The 19,000-nt window shown below is 32.7% G+C and overlaps 1 protein-coding gene across 4 annotated transcripts in view; it reads right to left on the reverse strand.

Moving 5' to 3' along the window:
* Nucleotides 1-765: 765 nt before the first annotated feature.
* The window catches only part of nAChRalpha6 (nicotinic acetylcholine receptor alpha6), a 76,568-nt gene continuing 58,333 nt past the window's right edge, over nucleotides 766-19,000 (reverse strand). Inside the window, exons 3-13 of one of the 4 annotated variants that reach the window (XM_089696892.1) lie at nucleotides 18,874-18,918; nucleotides 16,150-16,259; nucleotides 8,565-8,745; nucleotides 7,382-7,457; nucleotides 6,937-7,131; nucleotides 6,116-6,202; nucleotides 4,910-4,996; nucleotides 3,516-3,625; nucleotides 3,097-3,323; nucleotides 1,756-1,953; nucleotides 766-1,207 (exon numbers count right to left, since the gene is read on the reverse strand). In XM_089696892.1, the coding sequence (XP_089553018.1) occupies nucleotides 1,123-1,207; nucleotides 1,756-1,953; nucleotides 3,097-3,323; nucleotides 3,516-3,625; nucleotides 4,910-4,996; nucleotides 6,116-6,202; nucleotides 6,937-7,131; nucleotides 7,382-7,457; nucleotides 8,565-8,745; nucleotides 16,150-16,259; nucleotides 18,874-18,918 (1,401 nt within the window). In that variant the 3' untranslated portion in view covers nucleotides 766-1,122. The remainder of the gene's footprint in view (nucleotides 1,208-1,755; nucleotides 1,954-3,096; nucleotides 3,324-3,515; nucleotides 3,626-4,909; nucleotides 4,997-6,115; nucleotides 6,203-6,936; nucleotides 7,132-7,381; nucleotides 7,458-8,564; nucleotides 8,746-16,149; nucleotides 16,260-18,873; nucleotides 18,919-19,000) is intronic. The other 3 variants (XM_089696891.1, XM_089696888.1, XM_089696890.1) reach the window with 3 other exon arrangements.

Genomic DNA, 19,000 nt, shown 5'->3' on the forward strand with positions numbered 1-19,000 from the left:
ATGCTAACCCAAATCCGTACGATCCCTTCGCAAACAACCAATTTCAGATAATGGAACCAAAGTAACTTCGACCCGCATAAAATTTTCCTATAGCGCATTCTAACTCGTAAGCTATCGTCTAAACAATATTATTACGATCATTTAGCTTATGTACATTACTAATCTAGGGTAATGTCATCGTCAATGATCCCAAATTTACTTTAATAAACATTGAAGTATTTCTGATTCCCATTAGATTCCAATAATTAACATTTAGGAATTATTATACCGAAACATTTACGCGTACATGATTTATCGATTAACAATATGATGCAATTCCTATAAAATCCGTATCATAGAACATAATCGAGTAACGATACGAGTCGACTATTTGAGTAGACATTAGAAATATATATCAACAAATCGCAACATTATCTGTATTAATTCCTAGTCAACATCACAATCGTTTATAATAACGCTGTCCTTAATTCCGCTATATAACGTTAAGTTTACATTTACCGTCTTTCGACTGAATAAAGAGACGTGTGCGTATATACCACGTATCTGAGAATAATAGTATTGTACAGTATAATTAGTAGGTACTAAGATTAGTTCTCTCGAAGAATTGCGATCGGACCCATCTGCCCCAGTACTGGGACCTATTATGTTATAAGTAAAAAGGTGTAGATTGGTTATTAGTGCTCCAGAAGTTTTGTTAAGTGGCTAATTAGCCAGATTTTCAGTTGTGTCTTTTTGCATGAATCTAATTTTAGTTCAATTTTCATGTATATCAGGTCCTCCTGAAACAGCTTTTCTCTTAACGTCCTAGGAAGACCCTCTGTATTATATAAAATTGGGAAGGAAACAAATTATATTGATTTTTTTTTTAATTTTCATGTAGATAATCTAATTTAAGTTACGAAAGAGCAGGTCCTCCTAATTCCTCTAGAGATACGAGGAGGAACCTCGTAAAGATTTTCTCTTTAACTTAGTAGGACCCTACTCCATTTTCTTTAAAATAAACAAACAAACATTTTTTCACATTTTTTTTTATTATTTAATCTACACATTTTTACTCATAACATCATTGCCCCAGTGCCCACTGCCCTTGCTACTCCGAGCCACGCATCACACAGTATGGGGTTACTGTACGATGATGTGTGGCGCGGAGAGCAGCACGGCCACCGTCGCGATGATTGTGAACATCGTGAACACGAACAGACAGAACCTGTGGGAGAAAAAAAATGTATATATGTAATTGCGGTAACAATACCAGACAAATAATTGGCAGGTCTCAAAAATACAAAGACAAATCTGGGAAGAATTTGTTATATTTTAACAGCCTAAACTGCCAGACATAGGAAGATATAGATATGACATAGGAAAAAAATTCTTATAGCTATAATTTTTTCCATTGCACTATCACAGTTTGCACATGATGGTCAGATATATTATTATTAAAAGTTTTCAGTATACACTATTTTTCTAACTTTACAGTTTTGGTTAAGACGGAAAAACTTTACATCATCATTATTGAGCAATTAAAATACTGAATACTTGGTTACATTTTTCAAAAAAATTAAAGCTTCAAGATCAATCTTTATTATCCCACATTAAGGTCAGTTAGAGTCATATTATCATTATCTTCAAATAAATCTCCAAACATCTATACATCTTTAAATCTAACCATTTTATGAACATCTGTAAATACACTACACATACACACACACACACACTATACATTTTACTTTACTACCCTGTGAATCTACCACTCACCTATCCACAACCATAGCCGCGAACTTCCAGTCACTGATCAGCTCCGCTTCCTCATCAGCCTTCTTCATCCTCGCGGTGATGAACTGCAGTTCCCGCAGTATAAGATGCAGCTCCCGGTGATGGCCGCCGAGCCCCACGTCCTCCATCGTGGATGGCCGCACGAAGGACCGGCGGAAATCCGTTCTGAATATTGAACAGCTGTTAAGAAGAATAAATAAGTAAGAAGTTTCGAGAAGAGTGGGGAAGGGAATGGATTTAGTAATTAGTGATTCCGAAGATGAAATGACATTAAGCAGGTAAAGAACAGAAGAAATTGCCGATTTGCCACTTTTAGACTTTGTTTTTGCACGATATGAAGCTTCTAAACTAAATTAAATAGTTTTATGAGTCACAGATTTTAAAAATAGTTGTAAATAGCTGTGCGATACATCTTCATCCTTACTAAAATTGTGTTTACCATAAATTTGGCTTAAATCACCAAACATAGAAAGGATGAGTAAATTCTTAGAATTACTGTTGTAGTAAGTACCTATATCAATGCCACCTTCAAAATATAGAACAACTAGCGACCCGCCCCGGCTTCGCACGGGTGCAATGCTGATACTAAATACACTACAGAAAAACTGTGAACGTTGTATATAAAAACATAGCGACCCGCTCCGGCTTCGCACGGGTATAAAATAGATAGCCGGGCGGCCGGCCGGTACCGCCGCAAACGCTACGTCCCGCAATTTTTAAATCTGTAATATCTTCGAAAATATTCACTTATATCATACGGTATAAAGGGCCATATAGATCTATATTAAATGAACAATGTATTCAAGGTATTTAATTTGTTAAAGATTAATGCTGTATTGGTTAAAATCGCATCGAAAATTTGCCATTATTTGTCGTAAAAAGTAAATGACAAAAAAAAGTTATTGTGGGTTATCCATAAGAGATAGACATATACCATCGCGGACTTTTCTGTAGATCTTTTCAATGTGTATAATACTTAGTACATTATTTTGATAAAACTCGTAGGGTTTAGCCTGCGTTTGCAATGTAAGCGGAGAAAATGTAATTTTTTACGACATCACATTAGAAATCTCAAAAATAACAGTACTTCTCCACTATTTAATGGATGTTATTATACATATAAACCTTCCTCTTGAATCACTCTATCTATTAAAAAAACCGCATCAAAATCCGTTGCGTAGTTTCAAAGATTTAAGCGTACAAAGGGACATAGGGACATAGGGACAGGGAAAGCGTCTTTGTTTTATACTATGTAGTGATAAACATTTTCCTAGTCATAAAATAAACGTTCCTTAACGTATTTAACACTATAACTAAAATTACCCAGGTCCCAGATTTCCAGTCGAAGCAGTACTATTCGGCGGAGGAGGCACATGTCTGAAATCGTCATCTATGTCGAGCACATTTGCTAACAAAGATTTGGAGGAACGTTCCTTGAGCTCCAACTCTCTCATTCGATTGGTCATCATTATGGTTTTTCTCGTTATTTTCTTGCCCGGCCTCGACATGCGCAGGATCCACGGCAACCATTGTAGGAACACTGTTTTTATCTGTACCAAAATTGTCAATTTTAGATTATAAAATATTAATACCCAATGTCACTAGATTTAAAATTATTTATCTTATTTTTGTTATATTGTTTATTAACTTTTCATATGGGAAGATGACAATTTTAAAAGATTGTTTAGATATTTATTTTATTTACAAACATTTTCGAATAATTAATAATTTCAATATCTTACCCATTGTGGCATTTCATGTATGTCTGCCGTCCGATGGTGGTAATTTAACACCACTACCGTCAATACAACTGACGATGCCACCATGAACATTATGCAGTTGAAGTATGTTCCTGCCATTGAAACAATCGCTGTACTCATATAATAAACTAACAAAAAACTACTTGATCGATTGAAAACTAAATTTTATCATTTTTTCTCTTAAACTACAAAAATGGTAGCGTCAAATTAAATCTACAAGTTATAAAGGAATAAAAGAATTTATGACACATTTAATATTTAATTTATTTACATTTATGAAGAATTTTCTATATCATATCAAGTTGAGTTGCCATGCAAGTACTTATCATGCTCTTAAAGAAGGTAATTAGTGTTTGAAAAGAAACTTTAAAACAAACTTGTTGAACCTTACATTTTAACCAACGGTGCATTTAATTGTAGGAGTTTATCATAATATACTAAGGACTTACATGAAAGGCCTTAGCTATTCCAATACGTAATTACAACGTCTATAAAGATTAGACCTTCATTTAATAGAAAAAAAATCAAACAACACAAACATAAAACTAGTAATAAAAGGATTAGCAAACAATAAAACAAATATCAAGCAAAGAAATATAGTTTCCTGTGACAAAACGCTAAAATTAACTTTACTTATTTATAGGGACCACAGGCTGATGGTGAAACCCGTCGAGACCAGATACTTGGAGGCTGGGCCCCCTACCCGCATTCACTTAGTTGATTTAAACCGCTATTTAACTTCAACCAGTTTTATATATCTACAAGCAAAACCATTCCTGCATATTTAAAGCTTATTAGCATAAGTTTAATTAGGAGAGTTGTGCTTTATTCTTCGTTTTAATTATAAACATGCTCATTGTTATCTGACGTCAGTAGTCACCGAAATAACTCTACTCGACTTTGATTGTGAAAGATAGATGACAAGATTAATATCGTAAAGTCTATGAATGGGCGAGTATGAAGAGATAATGAGTAAGATTATTTTAATACATTACAAGAAGATATAATTTTGGCGAGATCAATAGACTAAGATTAGTAGCTATTCGGCGCGAATCAAATGCAATTACCGATAGTCTTAAGCATAGAGTTCAGACCAATCATAGACACTTGGGATCTAATACAATAAAAAAGAAGTTGAAGGAAATATAAATCCGCGTAATCTGAAATCAATCAAGCAAGACGTTGCTTTCTATTTATTCTTTAGATGCTTCGAGAATGAGCTGAGGAAACTCTTTACAAAGAAGAAAAGTGTGCAAAAATGAAGCAAGGCGATTTCCTCACAACCCATTCATCGAAAAATATTAATTTAGAAGGAGTTTTAGAAGAAATATTAGTTTTATTTAACTTATTTTTTAAAGCAAACACCCGCTTCTCACCTATTAGGGGGATCGCCTCTGACGTTTTAGTGATGACGTGCCCCACCAATAGAGAGAAAACAGTTTGCGACAGGAGAATTGTAACACCTGCAAAGATCAAATAATCTATCACAAATAAAATCTACAAGGACACTCTTTATTGTACATTTACTCCCCCGGTTCTAGCGCCTCTGGAATTTACACCCGCTTTCTGTATGTGTGCAGAGTCGGTACAGGGCTCAAGTAAAATCATAAACAAAACAAAAAAACAATCATGCAGAAACTATTTAAGGGGATATTTTAATTTCACATTTATAGTATTGTTTAGTTGTTGAAATTTAAAGGAAGAGTAAAGAAACGAATATTCTGCCCAATCTGCCCTCCAAGTATCTATATTGAAGAACAAAAAATGTTTTTCAACGCAGCGCCCAAACCACAACACAAATATCCTGGAATCGATTGCGTACATTAAAAAGTTATATTACAATTTACATCAAATATACAAAACATGAAAAGAAAACGAAAACGTGTTTACTTACCTTACAGCTCAAAGTGCAAGAAAAATATACCAAAGATCGCATGCCATGCACAAAAATATTGTTCGAATATTGCAAATGAAAATAAATTAGGGGCGTTAGTTCAGAACCAATTATAATGAAATTCTTATAGATAATAATTTAGGTTACGAATAAAAATTAATATTAACTAAAGTATAAAATAAAGGCACGAAAAATTATCAGAATTGAATTATACAATATAGACCAAAATGTTAATAGGACCACAAAATCGATTCCAAGATTTACTCAAAACTCCAAAAAAAATGTAAAAAAATATAAAAAAATAACTTGAATATTATAATAGACAAAAATAAAAAGCTGCACTTTACTTGGTAAGGTCAACAACAATAATATGATATATAAATATAATATATTATAACAGTTAACACAAGCGAAGCGATACCTCATTTAATTTGATATAGAAAATTGTATCCAAAATTCAATTAACATATCCATTTATATTTCACAAAGGATCAATAATCGAAACTTTTACTCCTTGTAATGTTTTAAAATATTGTTTAAATTTCGTTTAAATGGAAGGAAAAATGATTGACAGTTCAGATAAACGAAAACAAAAGAGACAACAAAACATAAAATGATGAAGGTAAAGTGAAAATAAATGGGGGGAAAACGGGAGGGGATCGATCGTGGTAAGGCGTGGGTAGTGTACCTAACAAAGGGATTGCGTCGGAGACCTGCGGCAGAGTCTCAGCAACCAGGTTGAGAAACACCGTCAGCGAGAGAAGAATAGTGACTCCTGAAATCAAACACATGGTTAACCGCCTTCGACTCTGTGGCTTCCCTCTAATCACACAACTCTCCAGTTCCCATCCTTCGCCGAGTCGCTCGCTACACCGTATTCTGTGATGATGATGGTGTTCAGAACGAATGTGTATCTAGATGGCAGATCTCATATGTTAAGGGAGTAATTAGTAGGATCTCTAGCACAGTCACACGATAAAACAAAATCTAGTGCAAATAGCACAGTGAACGCACGCTGCTCTCAAAATTGCTTTAATCTGACAAAAATATTAATAAATCATTTAAAACTCGCTTTGGACTTCTACAAAAAAATATCAAACATTTAATATAAGAACTGGTAAGTTCCTGCTCTGTGACCGAATTTTAACAGATTGAGCTTCTTTTATTTTAAAAGTTATAGCATAATCGAATATGAAATAAGTAGCAGCGTGCGTATAAAACTGATGTACTACAGTGCGATACCTATAAGAGGCACTGCATCCGATGTAGTAGGCATCTTTTCAGCAACCAGGTTCAGAAATACAGTCAACGACAATAAAATCGTCACACCTGTTGATAGTATCCAAAAAAATTAAAATAAAACATCTAATAGTCTAAAAACATTTATTTCTATTCAGAATCCCAATCATACAGGTCCAAAACACCAACATCATCGACTTTGATCAGAAATCTTGTGCCATTTGCTAAAGCTTACAAGAAGCTTGATTACAGTTTTTAGACGTGACTCACCTAACGTTAATTTTTCTCCTGAATCTGGTGGTAATGTGAAGCCCAAGAGAGCCATAGATGATATAAGGACACACGGTACAATTAAATTGAAGAAATAGTATAAAGTCCTTCTCCGAATCATTATTGTAAACGTCACATCCACATATGGTTCTGGGCAACACGCGTATGTTATTGTATTCTTCTTTCCTGGCATTCCTGGGAAGAATTTTACATCATATCTTAGAACACAATAGAAGTAATCAGTCATAGAATTAGTCATTACATTACTGCCGATAGGAGTGAATATTTAAAATTAACATTTGATTAACAGGATTAAGACGCAAACCCGTAAGATTTTCTCCTGCCAAATAGTGCTTAATAGTATGTCACTTTTTTTTCGTCACAAAATTTATCATAAAGAGAAACTGTAAAAAAATTACCGTAGGAAACATAATATCACTCTTACCTATTAAATACCACTCGCCGTTTGTGATGAAGTCTGATAGATCACCCCCCGATTCATCTTTGAGCACCAGATCCAACTGTTATAGTAAAAATATTTTAAACCTGATCTACACACGTACCCAAATACAGATTTACCAAAAACAGGTAAATCTATATAAAGGAAATCATGCAACTACCATGCCATTCTATCACATCATTTTGTTTCATACAATTTTAACTGAGGGATATGTGAGAACCATAAATCAAGCGTGCTAGGAGTAATCTAAAAAAATCATGCTCTTCAACTAGATAGGTCTAGTTCCCTGCCATACGGCAAAGTGTAACAATAAGCAAACACATCAAACAAAAAATAATCACGTAAAAGACATCAACACACTTCAGCAGGGAAATTATAGTAACAGCAGTTTTAATCAAAAAACGAGGGAACTAAAATACAAGTTCTATGTCGATAAAAAAAGCTCTATTACAAATATTACAATACGGGTTGCGAATAGCTACGCATCTAAAAAATATATATCGTACAACCGTGTGGCAGTTAGACTATGAAAATATATTTTAACGTCGACGTAATTTTGCATCATGCAAAATAGTACATACAGAACTTCCGGATAATATAAATTATCCTGGTTTCTCACATGGTTCCCTTATCTATCAACCCTAACTCATTCGTGAGGTACTTTATCTAAACCTTATATAACTTTGTATACAAAACTCTGCTTTTTTAGATAATATTCTAAACATCTTTTCAAAAAATTTAAATTTCTCTGTTGGAAATAGGAGCTCGCGCATTCAAGAGGTATAATCTAAATTCATTAGGAAATACAAATACAAGTGCCGCTAAATGTAAGTGCGCTGATGAAATCACTGAGCCGAGGATAGAAAAACAGACGGCGAAGAGCGAAAACCGTAATATAACAAGCTTGAATTTTTTTAGTACACCGAGCTTATTAATTAGATTTTTATATGCATGAAATTTCAAAGAGAAAGTACTCATATAGCAACATACGCAAATATATTTTCTTTCGCATCTTTTTAGCGACGAGCCTATTTCCCGTTTCAAAATTAACATTGAATTCGGGGTATTATCCATCATTTGCATATTCATTTTCCACGTCATTGCACAATCTTATTAACGTGGATTTTCCCTAGTACTATATTTGTAAAGACCTAAAAGTGGCAAGTACCTGGTTGCCATCGTAAGTCCAGCTACCGAACTTCATGTCACAGTGTTGGTCGTCGAAAGGAAACCACGTGATGTCTATCTTGCATGTGCTCTTGAATATGCCCGGGGGCACGTACAGGCAACTGCCGTTGTTTCTGACCACCACATTCGTCTGGTACGTCCCGTCAAAACCCTCATCAGCACTATATCAAAAAGCATTCTTATATAATTCTATATATAGTACCTATAAAGGAGTAACATTACCACAATATGTTGAATGTCTGAAAGCAAAACCAGACCGAGACTCTCGATGAAACTTAAAGACGTCGGAATAGCGAATGTTATTCTTATGTAAATGAGCGCTGTTAAACACATCCTTACATAAAATCTATTTGAATTTAGGATTCGTACCAGCTGGCTATATAATTCATGCAAACATGGCGTGCCTCGGAGGGAACGCTTTAGGATGCAATGAGTCTGCTCATGCAGATATGGCCACATTTAGCATTTCCTTTTTGTTATAGTTTTAGTACATTTATTAAATCTCTCATTCAGAGTAGGTACAGCTGAAAATTTCAGCAGTAACATTGGCGTATGATATTTCAGTGAAAATAAAAACATGAAATGTGTCACACACTTTGGACGTCGCCTAAAAAGCAATTCCCTGTAAATGAATCCTCAATGAATAAATTAAGTAAATTCAGAGCTCTGGTCCCTTTTAAATCGTTACCCAAGAGATTTTTTAATCAATAACAAACCATTTAATTCGTATAATGTACAAAGGGTCTCAATTTATTGTGATATACATTTATAAATTAAGTTATTAAAGTGACGGCTACGGTACATAGAGGTTAAAAAGCAATTTCGGGGCACAATTTTATCCAGAAACATAAGATAAAACATCAAAGAAAAATGCTTTAGATTGAGCAATAAAATAAATGACTTGTTAAAGGAAGCTGGTAGAAAGGAAAATTTATTTATTTACAACATCTATGTTTATTGTGAGTAACCAAAAGAAATATCAGCGTTAAATTAAAGTTTAGTGCTCAGGATTTATCTGGGACGTTTAAGGATTTCGATAAAAATATCGGCATTTAGGGACATGTTTATCGAATTATTTAGGTTAGACGTTTATCAGTCATTCCTTCGCTTATACAGATTATTGGGGGGTTATTTTGTAATCTGATAAGCAAAACAATGGGTGTGGTGATTCAAATCAGCGACTATGGAGCCGTGTACAGTGATGTGGCAACACGGAGTAGGAGGTCGGATTCCTCGCAAACGATTGTTGCTTTTGGAAGCAAGAATCGTAAATCGGCTTGACCTCCTACTGTGCTGTCACATTCTCTGAAAGAAATAGTGTTAGTGTGTGTTGCTTGTTATTATTAGAATTAAGCAAAGCGGTTTATCTGTATTTTTTAATTAAGGTTTAATATAAAATTAAAATGTTGTTCTGTTGTTGTTAAAATAAAAATTAATATCGAGTAATATAACATTTTTTTTAATATAAGATAATTTTATAATTTCTACAATCAAATTATGTTTCGCTAAGAATTGATATCAAGTGCAATTGATAAGTCATTTACAATGTAGTTCCTATTCATTCATGTTTAAAAACTTTCTATTCTTATGTTAATGTAAGTTAAGTTGGTTAGATACGTTTAATCATTATTTGTTTTATAAATACTTTATGATAAACTTACATATACTACATCTTAATATATATAAATCTCGTGTCACAATGTTTGTCCTCAATGGACTCCTAAACCACTAAACCGACTATAATAAAATTCGCACACCATGTGCAGTTCGATCCAACTTGAGAGATAGGATAGGTTTTATCCCGGAAATCCCACGGGAAAGGGAACTATGCGGGGTTTTCTCTGAAAACGCGGGCGAAGCCGCGGGCGGAAAGCTAGTATTATTATTTATTTTCATATGCCTACACTTAGATTACAAAATAAAATACAGATAGAGCATGTCAATCATTCATCGCCCTTGTCAAAGAAAATACGAAATCAAAAACGAATACGTTCCTCCGCTAGTGCTATAGCGATTCTAGTGTCATGCAATACGTCAAAAGGGGTTTGATATTTTAGTAAAAAAATGCTGTCTTTGGATATTAAAACGCTGTAAAACTTGTTCCCGAAAACAAACAAAAAGATAAAACATCGTTTTACAGATTTTCTGTAGATTATTTGGCTTATTTAATTTTGTATACAAATAATAATTTTACAAATACGAAGGAATTCAAAACTTCAACGTATGCTGCCAGTATTTTGAAAATGAATTTGCCATTTTTAGGGGTAAAATGGTTAAAAGATATTCGGGGTAGTGCTGTTGGATTTTTCGATCGTGAATGTGATTATTTGTATAGTGCAATAAAAGTTCATGGTCATTATTAGATTATTTTAAAAAGCATTATACATTTTTTTGTTACTTTTATAAAAAGCGTCGTTTTCGCTTGCGATTTAATTCATGTGAACTCCATGATGGATATGATGAAAATAAAATGTCCCGCATTCTCGACTAAAAACTACCGCTATTCGCATTCATATGTTTTGAAAAATAAAAACTTTTTTTAATGTAATTTATTTAATAAATTTAATGTAATTTATTTAATAAATTTAATGTAATTTATTTAATAAATTTAATGTAATTTATTTAATAAAAATTGAATAAAATTATTTTGTCCATGTATAACTTTAGTAGATAGGTGCTTTATGTAACAAAATAATTTTTACAATATTATAAAATAATATCAAAAACCCGAATTTATATTAAAATAAAAATTAAAACATGACTGCTAATAATTTATGTAGCCTACGTCACTACCACCACAGCTACCTTCATAATTCAGATGATTGCAATGACACCTCACAAGTCACAACTCAAAATCGATCCAACAGTTTATACTGCAGGGCGTGTCAAAGAAATATTATACGTACATACCTACACTCGAAAAACATAACCCTCTTTCTTCCGTAGTCGGGCAAAAATTTGGGAAATTTTTCATTATCTGGTAACATAACACGCACACAGAAGCACCGTGTTCGTACAGTGCAGCGGCGAAATGACAGCACACATAGCTTTATGGAAATGACGATAAATCTTTCGGTTTAGTTCGGCATCGCTCCATCTGTCTTTTATTTTGTAATCTAAGTGCCTACATATAAATTGTCATACAATACCACTGAATACATACATATTTGACACCCAGATGGTTGTCAAGATTACGACGTATTCGTAGAAGTGCTAATAGAATCCACGCTATGGCGCAATAGATTATGTTCCTAACCACTCCAAACTCATTAACGTGTGGTACAAAATATAATTCAATTATTTATTCTAACGTTAAATAAATCATCTCATTATCAGCCTCCTATGGTGCGCCACTTAGAAACTTTAGGTTTTCTCGGATACCCAAGCAAAGCTGTGCCAAGTATCTAGTGTTACAATCAGTGAAAATGCGTAACAAAAGAGAAAATAAATAAACAATAGGGCGTGTGAAATCAGCGCGCACTTAACAAGAGTGAGTTCCCGCGAATTGGGAACCACGTCGAGTTGGCACCGAGCCAGAACGGGCGCCTGTCACACCGCGGTTCCTGGTGGAAGTGCAGTCGAGCACTGTGATGGATCGCTGTCGTTTGTTGATTCAATGACTGTGTGACTGGGTGAATTGTATGGGACTGCGTTATTAATTTTGACAGATTTAATCGTGGATGTGGACTATTATTTTTGAGTTTATTATATACTTAGAAGAAAAATAAGTCAGTATTTTCGCTTGATTATGTTACTTTTGAATATTATAATTATTAGAATTTAAGATAAGGATTTTTATAATTTTAGTATTTTTTTTTCGTTGGTGCGGTTTATAATATAGCTAATAGATAAAAAAAATAATTACTAAATACATACATAAGAAATTAATCGCAATTGAACCAAACATTTTTAAAGATTTTATTTTTGTAAATCTCTATTTAATACATCTAGCTACAATTCGTTATTTAACAACATATCATTAAATTAAAAACGTATTTAAAATTGTAATTCTCTAATCTTCAACAGTGTTACACATCAGTGTGAGTAGCGTCTCAAGCAACAGAAGAACAGTAAACAAGGTGCCTATTACAGAAATCTGGAAGTTATTCAAAGGCTCGCTTACGAAATCTACAATTACAGTATAAATTCCAAACCAATACTTAGCCAAGATTTCATTCATTGTTCGAGCTTTTGTAGAAATATTCGTATAATTAGCTGACTTGAGTTCCGAAATTTTAAAGAATAATATTTTAAGTTTTTCGCCTTTTTAGTTTAAGAGTCAGTAAGCGTATAAACGAAGGTTATCCTATCAAGAGACGAGACAAAAATAACTTCTTAGTCCTTTCTAGAAGACTTATCACCTGCTAAATAAATTCGATCAGTAAAAAATATGACAACTGCTCAATAAAAAGGAAAAAAGACTCGCAATATTTAAAAAAATATAATTAAATCCGTCTCTACAACGTTTTTTACGTTCAACTTATATTTATTTACTACTTTGTCATTGTAATTTCAAGCGTTGCGTCTATCAAAGTTGATTGCTTTTAGATTGGCTTTTACAACGCTTATGCCAACAGCTTTGGTTTCTGTTACCCGATACTGTGTTTATTTTACACTTGGGCATTCTGGTGCCTTGGTCTGGTGTGATACGGAACAAAAAATTTTTAACTTTCAGTGAGAAAAACTGATAGAGTACTTATATTAAACTAGCTGTGCTCCGCGGTTTTACCCTCAGTGCTCATGTTGGTCTTAGTGTGATGATATATATAAGCCTATAAGCCTTCCTGGATAAATGGGCTATCTAACACCGAAAGAATTTTTCAAATCGGACCAGTAGTTCCCGAAATTAGCGCGTTCAAACAAACAAACAAACACTTCAGCTTTATAATATTAAGTATAGATTAAACATGATTATAACTTTTAGAAACGATTTTAAGCATTACATTCATAAACCTGCCTTAAATTACTAGAACTATGACCTATATTAAGTTCCCAAATTCTTAGCCGAAATAAGTGCTTTCCTGGTTTGCTGAAAAGCACTTAACTCTAATTTGAAGCTAAATCATAAATAGCATATATAATTGAATAATACACAGTGTTCTGGCGACTCTCCAATTTGCTAATAACATTAAGTACCTAAGTTTAAAATATAATTTAAATGTTGAAATCTCGGTTGGTTGCCAAGAGGTGCAGCCATATTTTTGCAATATTCCTGTATTAGTGTGACTAGGGGAGCGGATTATATCCAGAATTATGTTGTTTTTGAAACCGTGGTTTAGTGTTCTTTGTTTATTCTTGTGCAACTGAAAATTTATAGCTACAAAGAGAGAAAAGATATGCTATTATTCTGCCACCGTCTCATTGGGCATTATATCGGTTTGTTAAAAAATAGTCCACGTTAAAGAGTTTGATGATCGAGAACAGTGAGATTGATCGCTACTTTGATAAGAAACATTTATAATTTTCTCTTAATTAGTCTAACTTTGGTTGCGGCTTATTATCACATTAAATAATAACTAATTATAGATTAATTGCTAAATTAAATGCAGTCGTTACTTGATTTATTACTTGTTGTTTTTACGTATTAAAAATATTTCAAAGCATCCAGTCAATTCAAATGATGGTTATTTTGTGAATTTTTGATTTTACGTTTAATTATTTTTTTAAATCAAATTTACAATTTACAATTTTTTAAAGTAAGATTTACATTTGGATAGCATATTTGTTTACCGTCTAGAACTTTAACCTGTTTATCGCCATGTAACTGGCGACCAGCCAGACCTTTCATTGCAATCATTTGAGATAAGAATATGTAAACATTTTACAGGCGACCCCAAACTGAAAACTTACAAAATACCAAATTAGGTTGTTTTTAAAGAATTGTTTGTACTAACAAGTTTATTTCTTTAAGCTTTATGTTTTTTAGCATAACATACTACTGTATACTATGAAAAAAATGGTACAAAATTCAAGTCTTTGTTAACGTTCAAACCATTTACTTGTTATTTTTAGAGAACTTTTTATGATAAAATAATTGGTAATACGATACATACATGCACCATACCTACACTAACTTCCTGGTTATTTTTTTCATATCCTGTGTTCCAATTTAAAATGCAAATAACAAATAAAACCTAGAGCAATTTAGTTGCACTTCAAATAAATGTTATTTAAATATAAAACCTTAAACTGAATGTAATAGAATTCAATTTCAAATAGCTTCATTCTATCCATTACTCAGAAGGTTTCCACGAATCACTTGCTATATTCCTTAACGGAAAATTTTCTCTACAAAAATGTCTTGAAAATTTTTGTACATTTTGAAATTAATCATTAGGAATATAATACTTATATGAAATGTAAAACATGTTTATTTAAGTCTGGAAGGAGTTCTTTCCAGAGTAAGAAATATACAAACATAAGGCAACATAGACTATTTTATGGCTTTTATAAAAAATAAGAAAAAAAGCAAAGACATATTTGTACTGTTATTTTAAATAAACAATGCTATAGAAAAGAGTAGATCTTGAAGCAGCGACCTCTAAAGATCTTTTTATTGTTTTAACAATATTTAGAATTCTTAATGCTATTAAAATAAGAAATACACACGTCGTATTGTATTGCTAGGTCATTGTTTTATATTGAGGGTATGTCAGAGTCGCGGCATTTTTCCTATTTTCCACTTTACAGAATACTAGCTGCGCCGCGCGGTTGCACCCGCTGACGAACCCATTAGCAAAAACAACTAAGTACCTACTTTTAAAGCTCATGTGTTATTCTCATGCTTAATCTATATTACTATAAAGTTTTATCGAAATCCGTCAAATAGGTAGTTTTTTCGTGAAAGAGTCGCAAACATACATAAACTTCTACAATGGAATAAAAATGTTTACATTTCTCATATACAATTTTTCAATAATTCCCTACACTTGCTATAATCCTCTCGTAAATACGCGAAAATTCGAAATGCCTACGCGTTATCGCAGCATAACATTGAAAGTTAAACTGTAATAAAGATCAATGCTGAGTATACTTTTATGGCAAAATTTAACGTTACGTTCGCGAAAATACATAAAGATTCAGCTAACAGTTGCGTCTTATTGCGCCAATCAGGGACTATTACGGTAAATACTTTACGAGCTTAGAGAAGGGCTTATAGAAGAGAGTGTGTGTGTGCTAACGTACTCTTGATGACATATTTAAAAAATATGTTATTGCAATTAAATATTTGAGAATATAATATTAGGTACTTATTATTTACACTATAATATAATAAATACACATACATATATACTATTTATAGCATAAAATATTCTTCAAGACAAACAATTTCGTTTAAAAATAATAAGATTTAATATGCATTCAAAATAAAAAATAAGTGTTATTTTTTTATAGTGTTTAGTTTAATTTAAATTATTTAAATTAATCATTACGTTTTGGAAAAACAAAATTACACCAAAAATGTAACATATTAATCTAACTACATATAATTACCAATTCCATTGCGAAGACTGCAAGGTAATATAATTAATAGATCAATAAACACGCATGCAACATTCCGTTACCTGTTGTACATAAGAACGTCTGGTTTCCATAGCTTGTTCGGTGTTATCCTGAGGTCCTTGACGCCGCCGTAGTCGCTGTCGTTCCACCTTAAATTGTAGTCGTTCCATTCCTGTCGCACGTGCGTAAAAACCGTATGAGTAAAAGAGATGGGTGTATCGTTACCAGAGACAATGCTGTACTTTATAATTTAGGTAGGGTTATATTCAGCATGGTCTTTGGTAAACATAGATAATCAATAGGTATTAGAAATATTAGAGCAGTAAAGCAGTATTGTTATTAGTTTATAAAACGATATAGTAAGCTTAAAATATATAAAAATGGAGGCAATTTTTAATTATCAGCTTATATATATATTATGATTAACACATCGTGGGTGTTAAGTAGACAAACATTATGTCAACTAAGCCACTATATAACTTAGCTTAGCTTAAGCCAACAGTTTAGAAACTAAGGTACGTGGAAACAGGTAACCTATAATCATAGTGTTGCATGCTTTAAACTATGTGCATACCAAATTTAAGATCAACAAATTCGCATTTTCAAATTCATAGGAATTTTCGTTTATAATATTAGTAAAGTACTTGCATTTCACTAGGATTTGTTAAGCTGTTATTTTGAAATATCATCATTAATAGTTTCAAAAACAACGGGATAAACTTACCTAAAGCTTACCTATGAGGAGTAAAAAAGAGCAGCTAATATTATGTACTACGTCAACTTACTGCCTTATAAATCATAAGTTCATTTGTTATTGCACAACTCTCATAATCAATCATACTTAATTTATGACCATAAATTAAGTGCAAATGAGCTAGTACGAAATGCAGTATTTTTTTAATAAACTTATATAAAGAAGAAACTATATAGCACGGTATAATGTAGATGTAGTTAGATACGTAACTGTAAAACATGGAAGTAGTAAGTGCTACGTCGTAGCAGTTGCTACGAGTATTTGTACGAACGACTAATTTACAAATAAAATACTGTAAATTTGTAAAAAAACAAATGAAAAACATATAAAACAAAGGTTAAAAATTGCCTCCACTAATCAACACTGGCTGAAATGCTTTCAAACAATAACCGAGCGCTTAGATAGCCAACAAAGACCCGGCACGACCTTTATATTACAAAAGTTAGTCGCACAACTTTGTTATCAAACTAGTGCTTGCTACATTTATTCCAATTTATCCAACTTCATTAAATATAATCTATTTTTTGCAACTGCTTTAAGCCGTGTCGATAACCTTATAAAATCTAATATATCCGCAGTTATATTCTGAGATATTTAATTAGGCAATAACTTAAATATCTGAGAATTAGCTGCTACACCTTATACGAAATCTGGCACAAAAGTAAATAAAATATACTAAAAAAACGATAACTTAGAAAGCCTGAAGTACGTAAAATAAATAACAAATAATGATATTTAAGATTGAAAAGAACTAGAAGCATAAGTTAGTAAAGAACAATTACACATGTACCAAACACACATAGACACACCATATTATTACGTCACAAACACACACATGCATCGGGTAACCATGCTATGTTGAACGATATCACAAGAATCATAATATTTCATACGCCTATAGGGAATATTGACCGTCCTCAAAGATTTTTATACAAGGATCTGGGTCTACTTCTGTACTCTAAGCTGCCATATTGGTAAATGCTAAACTTTAATCATTTAGCCTCAAACACATACTTCTTTGTCATCAATCGACATCGAATTCTATGGAACTCTACAAAAACAAACAAAGAAGTATATGCGAGCGATTTTAGTGTTCTCTTTTAGCGAAATTGAATTACGAAAAATCAACAAAAAATAACTGAAGCATTGAAATCGAAACGTAAATCGGATTAAATAAAAACAAACTAAAATAAAGTTTAAACGCTTGCATTTAATGGAAATATTATTTCATTTGCAAATAGGAACGAATATTTAAGAGTCGAAAACCATGGTAAAGTTTGTAATATCGCATTCCATGGCCATGCAAAATATACCTACGATGTTTGTAGCATACAAAATAATAGCGGGCTCGGGTTGTGCAGAATCAATTTACAGTGTTAAATAACAAATTTACACAATCAGTACACAATTGATATGCATTCAAACATTCGTCACAAAACAATAATTTGAACAAATCCATCTCTAGCTCCATAAACAGCAACCAGAGTCGACGAATCGATTGCGATGATCGTTATTCATTATATTTTAGTATTTTATTGTTGTATTAAATCAATATTTATTATAAAACATGTTAAATGCATTGCGGTTTACACGGCAGCTCATGAATTTACTTCGGTTGATATGACTCAGAGCTGAGCCGAGGTTTGGTGTCAGCTTCGAGAAATAGATGTTGGATGAAATCAATGATCAAAATTGATGAATAAAGTCCTCGGATTCGACTTACCTTGACACATTGTAACTGACATAGGTAACAAAGAACGGATGCTAATCAAAGCATGACAATCATGATGGGATGCAAAGGGACTACCACTAGTCTACTGACAAGGAACTTTAGAAAGAAGTCACTAAACAATCCAATATAAATATAAAAATCTGCCGCATACTCCGAAATGCAATGCAATTTCAATACAGAAGAAAATAAAAAGACAGATAACCATAAAATAAGAAGAAAACAAAACGAAGGAAAGTAAGAAAGAAATAAAAAAGAAATTTTATCGAGTATTAATTTAAGTTTTTCTTTTATCACACTTACCAATGACAGCCATATATTGGTTATAAGTAGTTGATTCTTCTCGTCCTATTTGGTTAGACGATGTCAACATAAACAGAGAGAAAGGGCGTAGTCAGTAAATGTTCTAGTAATTGATCAACACTGGGTA

This window comes from Colias philodice, chromosome 6 (genome assembly GCF_061535455.1).
Source record: "Colias philodice isolate Cphi_HAF_F1 chromosome 6, ilColPhil1 Martin Lab GWU primary, whole genome shotgun sequence".
Lineage (NCBI taxonomy): Eukaryota > Metazoa > Arthropoda > Insecta > Lepidoptera > Pieridae > Colias > Colias philodice.